Genomic DNA, 6,388 nt, shown 5'->3' with positions numbered 1-6,388 from the left:
TACAGTGGGGCAAAAAAGTATTTAGTCAGCCACCGATTGTGCAAGTTCTCCCACTTAAAATGATGACAAAGGTCTGTAATTTTCAGCTCAGTACACTTCAACTGTGAGAGACAGAATGTGGAAAAAAAATCCAGGAATTCACATTGTAGGAATTTTAAAGAATTTATTTGTAAATTATGGTGGAAAATAAGTATTTGGTCAACCATTCAAAGCTCTCACTGATGGAAGGTTTTGGCTCAAAATCTCACGATACATGGCCCCAATCATTCTTTCCTTACCACGGATCAATCGTCCTGTCCCCTTAGCAAAAAAACAGCCCCAAAGCATGATGTTTCCACCCCCATGCTTCACAGTAGGTGTGGTGTTCTTGGGATGCAACTCAGTATTCTTCTTCCTCCAAACACGACGAGTTGAGTTTATACCAAAAAGTTCTATTTTGGTTTCATCTGACCACATGACATTATCCCAATCCTCTGCTGTATCATCCACGTATCCATTTTGGTATATGTGTATATAAACGTGTATATATATATATATATATATATATATATATATATATACATGTATATGTTTATACATGTTTGTACTGTATGTATGTGTGTATATATATGTATATATATGTGTATGTATGTATATATATATGTGTGTGTGTGTGTGTGTATATACACATATACAGATGTGTGCATGTATACATACCTATACATGTTAAGTTAAAGTACCAATGATTGTCACACACACACTAAGTGTGGTGAAATGTGTCCTCTGCATTTGACCTATCCCCTTGATCACCCCCTGGGAAGTGAGGGAAGCAGTGAGCAGCAACGGTGCCGCGCCCGGGAATCATTTATGCTGATTTAACACCGAAATTCCAACCCCTTGATGCTGAGTGCCAACCAGGGAGGTACTGGGTCCCATTTTTATAGTCTTTGGTATGACTCGGCCGGGGTTTGAACCCCCAACCTACCTATCTCAGGGCGGACACTCTAACCACTAGGCCACTGAGTAGGTACGTATGTATATATACATACGTATACACGTGTATATGAACATACATATGTATGTTTATATACACATAGGTATACACACGTGTATGTGTATACACTTGTGTGTGTATACAAATGTATATATACATATGTATGTGTATACACATGTACGTATGTACACGCACTTACGTACGTACACACATACATACATACGTACGTACGTATGTATGTATGTATGTATGTATGTATATGTGTATTCGTACAAACCCCGTTTCCATATGAATTGGGAAATTGTGTTAGATGTAAATACAAACGGAAAACAATGATTTGCAAATCCTTTTCAACCCATATTCAGTTGAATGCACTACAAAGACAACATTTGATGTTCAAACTCAAACTTTATTTATTTTTTTGCAAATAATTAACTTATAATTTCCTGCCTGCAACACGTGCCAAAGTAGTTGGGAAAGGGCATGTTCACCACTGTGTTACATCACCTTTTCTTTTAACAACACTCAAACGTTTGGGAACTGAGGAAACTAATTGTTGAAGCTTTGAAAGTGGAATTCTTTCCCATTCTTGTTTTATGTAAAGCTTTAGTCGTTTAACAGTCCGGGATCTCCGCTGTCGTATTTTACGCTTCATAATGCACCACATATTTTTGATGGGAGACAGGTCTAGACTGCAGGCGGGCCAGGAAAGTACCTGCACTCTTTTTTTATGAAGCCACGCTGTTGTAACACGTGCTGAATGTGGCTTGGCATTGTCTTGCTGAAATAGGCAGGGAAATAGGCGCTCAAATGGCAGCATATGTTGTTCCAAAACCCGTATATACCTTTCAGCATTAATGGTGCCTTCACAGATGTGTAAGTTACACATGCCTTGGGCACTAATGCACCCCCATACCATCACAGATGCTGGCTTTTGAACTTTGTGTCGATAACAGTCTGGATGGTTCGCTACCCTTTGGTCCGGATGACACGATGTCAAATATTTCCAAAAACAATTTGAAATATGGACTCGTCAGACCACAGAACACTTTTCCACTTTGCATCAGTCCACCTTTAATGATCTCGGGCCCAGAAAAGCTGGCGGGCTTTCTGGATGTTGTTGATAAATGACTTTCGCTTTCCATACAGATGTAGCGACAAACTGTATTTTGTGACATTGGTTTTCTTAAGTGTTCCTGAGCCCATGTGGTGATATCCTTTAGAGATTGTTGTCGGTTTTTGATACAGTGCCGTCTGACGGATCAAAGGTCACGGTCATTCAGTTTTGGTTTCCGGCCATGCTGCTTACGTGGAGTGATTTCTCCAGATTCTCTGAACCTTTTGATGATATTATGGACCGTAGATGTTGAAATCCCTAAATTTCTTGCAATTGCACTTTGAGAAACGTTGTTCTTAAACTGTTTGACTATTTGCTCCCGCAGTTGTGGACAAAGGGGTGTACCTCGCCCCATCCTTTCTTGTGAAAGACTGAGCATTTTTTGGTAAGCTGTTTTTATACCCCTGCGATGAGGCGGCAACTTGTCCAGGGTGTACACCGCCTTCCGCGCGATTGTAGCTGAGATAGGCGCCAGCGCCCCACGTGACCCCAAAGGAAATAAGTGGTAGAAAATGCATAAATGGATGTTCAAATTATAAAAATAATGATTATTTGCACACACAAAAAAGTTTGAACATCAAATATGTTGTCTTTGTAGCATATTCAACTGAATACGGGTTGAAAATTATTTGCAAATCATTGTATTCCGTTTATATTTACATCTAACACAATTTCCCAACTCATATGGAAATGGGGTTTGTCTATATGCGTATATGTATATTTATGTATGTTTATATATACATGTAAGTATATATACGTGTGTATACGAATATGTGTATAAATGTATATATATATATTTGTGTATATATGTATATATATATATATATATACGTATACACATTTGTATATTGTATATATCAATGTATATATGTATGTTTATGTATATATGTACATATATAACATATGTTAAAATATCTATGTATATATTGTGTAGATGCATGTTTACATATGTATATGTATCTCTATGCAAAACTACACATACATTTACATATATAAGACCCTGAAAAGGACAAGCGGTAAAAAATATATAATTGTTTATATATATATATACAAATGTATAATTGTGTATATATATATACACACACAAATATAATTATGTTGTCTATATGAATATAATTGTATGTGAATATATATACAATGAATATATATATATATACATGTGTGTATATATACATATATACATGTGTATATATATATACATATATACATATATATATACATGTGTATATATATATGTATATATATACATATATATATACATGTATATATATATACATATATACATGTATATATATACATGTATATATGTATATATATGTATATATATACAGATATATACATGTATATACATGTATACATGTATATACATATATATATACATATACACACACACATATATATATATACATATATATATACATATATATACATATATATGCATAATATGCATATATATTCATATATATATATACATATATATGTGTATATATACACACAGATGTATATGCATATATATATATACATGTGTATATATATATACATGTGTATATATATACATGTGTATATATACATACATGTATATATATACATATATATATACACACATATGTATATGCATATATATATATATATACATGTGTATATATACATGTGTATATATACATACATGTATATATATATATACATATATATATATACACATGTGTATATATATGTATATATACATATAATATATACATGTATATATATATATATATACATGTATATATATATATACATGTATATATTATATGTATATATATGTATGTATATATGTGTATATATATGCATATATATATACATGCATATACATACATACATATATATATATGCATACACATATATATACATGTATATATACATGTGTATATATATACATGTGTATATATACATACATGTATATATATATACATATATATATATACACGTGTATATATATGTATATATACATATAATATATACATGTATATATATAAATGTATATATTATATGTATATATATATGTATACATGTATATATATATATATATGCATATATATATATACATGCATATACATACATGTATATATATATGCATATATATATATACATGCATATACATACATATATATATATGCATACACATATATATACATGTATATATATATATATATACATGTATATATATATATATATATATACATATGTATGCATATATATATATATATATGTATGTATATGCATGTATATATATATGCATATATATATATACATGTATATATATACTGAATGCTTTAATTCTTAACTTTGAATGTTTACACATTCCAATGTTGTAATCATGAGAGTGATCAGTCAACAGGTCCAAACATGTCAACTTTAATGTGAACACAACAAAGGTCAGTAAAATAATTATCATATCTGGAGAATGTTCTTTCTTTACTTAATTCTACATTAAACATTTACCTCAAAAGAAGGAAGATGACCAACTTCCAAAATTTGACTGAAGAAGAAAAAAAATATGCGTCAGTCACCTTTTGTTTTTATTTTTGTCCAGCAGAGGGCACTCCAGACTTCTTCAACGGCAGCTTTGAGGTATGGACTTCCCATCCTGACATGCACTAACTACATATTTACACACCTATTCTCATCAACCCAATTAACTTCACATGGCGGCGCGGCTTGAAAGTCCTTTAAAAGTCGTTCTCACCTTAAAAAGTTGGGAGACTTGACGATAATATGGCGAAATTGTTTCACCTACTGATGATGACGCAGCAATACAAGCTTGCTAAAGGATACCTTGATTGGGGATCGAACCCATGGCCTTCAGGTTGGGAGACAACTACTCTCGCATTTGAGCCATGCTGAGAGTTAGAAAAAAAAAACTTGAGTGTTAAATGAAATGATAAAAATACCGTTATAAAAAAAAAAAAAAGTTTTTTGCTAGCTTTAACTTCCGTCAACATGACGTCATAACTGGAGTTGCTAACTAGCTAGAGGGTGCCTTTTGTACAAAAAAAAGCTAAAGACAAACCTTCAACTTGATATATACCGTAACAAACGAAGCATAAAAGTAAATAAAACAAAAAAAAGGACGATAGTTCTGCGGTACGCTAGAGAGAAAGTAGAACTAAGTGCAGTTTAATGAAGGCAGCAAAGAAGAATGTGGGGAGTAAATAAGGCTGAAAATATTAGCGAGCGTGTTTTGGCAACTTATTTTTCCATCCTTCATCACAAACTCTTGTCTTGCTGCGGGACTGACTTCATGTCAACTAACTAACTTCTTTCACCTTTTGTAACACAGGGTACAAAACAAAACAATCAAACCAAAAAAAATCATAAATCCGAGTCCTCAACTTGAGAGCTAACATAGCTTATAATCCGTCTAAGGCAAAGACAGGAAAGAAAAAAGGAGTGTTAGAAACAAAAATGGGGGGGGGGGGGGGGGGGGAGAAGGGCGAGGTCACACTCGGAAGCTTTCGGCTTTGCCGTCGATGTGGCGCAGACGCAGGTAGACGTCGGTGCCGATGCCCTGCATGGACTGAATGGACAAGGAGCCGCCCAGATACTCGGCGTACGCCCGCGACGTCGGCAGGCCGAAACCAAAGCTGGAAAAGAAAGAAGAAAAGAGTTCTCAACCTTTTTTCAGTGATGTACCCCCTGTGAACATTTTTTTAATTCAAGTACCCCCTAATCAGATCAAAGCATTTTTGGTTGAAAAAAAGAGATAAAAAAGTAAAATACAGCACTATGTCATCAGTTTCTGATTTATTAAATTGTATAACAGTGCAAAATATTGCTCATTTGTAGTGGTCTTTCTTGAACTATTTGGAAAAAAAGATATAAAAATAACTAAAAACTTGTTGAAAAATAAACAATCCATCATCATCTCCATCATCTTCCGCTTATCAGAGGTCGGGTTGCGGGGGCAGCAGCCTAAGCAGGGAAGCTCAGACTTCCCTCTCTCCAGCCACTTCGTCTAGTCTTCCCAACGTGTCCTGGGTCTTCCCCGTGGCCTCCTACCAGCTGGACGTGCCCTAAACACCTCCCAAGGGAGGCGTTCGGGTGGCATCCTGACCAGATGCCTGAACCACCTCATCTGGCTCCTCTCGATGTGGAGGAGCAGCGGCTTTACTTTGAGTTCCTCCCGGATGGCAGAGCTTCTCACCCTATCTCTAAGGGAGAGCCCCGCCACACGGCGGAGGAAACTCATTTCGGCCGCTTGTACCCGTGATCTTATCCTTTCGGTCATGACCCAAAGCTCATGACCATAGGTGAGGATG

The 6,388-nt window shown here is 34.6% G+C and overlaps 1 protein-coding gene across 1 annotated transcript in view; it reads right to left on the bottom strand.

The window, feature by feature from the left end:
* Positions 1-4,463: 4,463 nt before the first annotated feature.
* bckdk (branched chain ketoacid dehydrogenase kinase) overlaps positions 4,464-6,388 on the bottom strand; it is a 30,938-nt gene continuing 29,013 nt past the window's right edge. Inside the window, exon 11 of the mRNA XM_061898975.1 lies at positions 4,464-5,713. Within this exon, the coding sequence (XP_061754959.1) occupies positions 5,569-5,713 (145 nt within the window). The 3' untranslated portion in view covers positions 4,464-5,568. The remainder of the gene's footprint in view (positions 5,714-6,388) is intronic.

The sequence above is a fragment of the Nerophis ophidion genome, linkage group LG04 (assembly GCF_033978795.1).
Source record: "Nerophis ophidion isolate RoL-2023_Sa linkage group LG04, RoL_Noph_v1.0, whole genome shotgun sequence".
Lineage (NCBI taxonomy): Eukaryota > Metazoa > Chordata > Actinopteri > Syngnathiformes > Syngnathidae > Nerophis > Nerophis ophidion.
The sequence above is the reverse complement of the archived record's forward strand: the minus strand, read 5'-3'. Positions and strand labels throughout refer to the sequence as shown.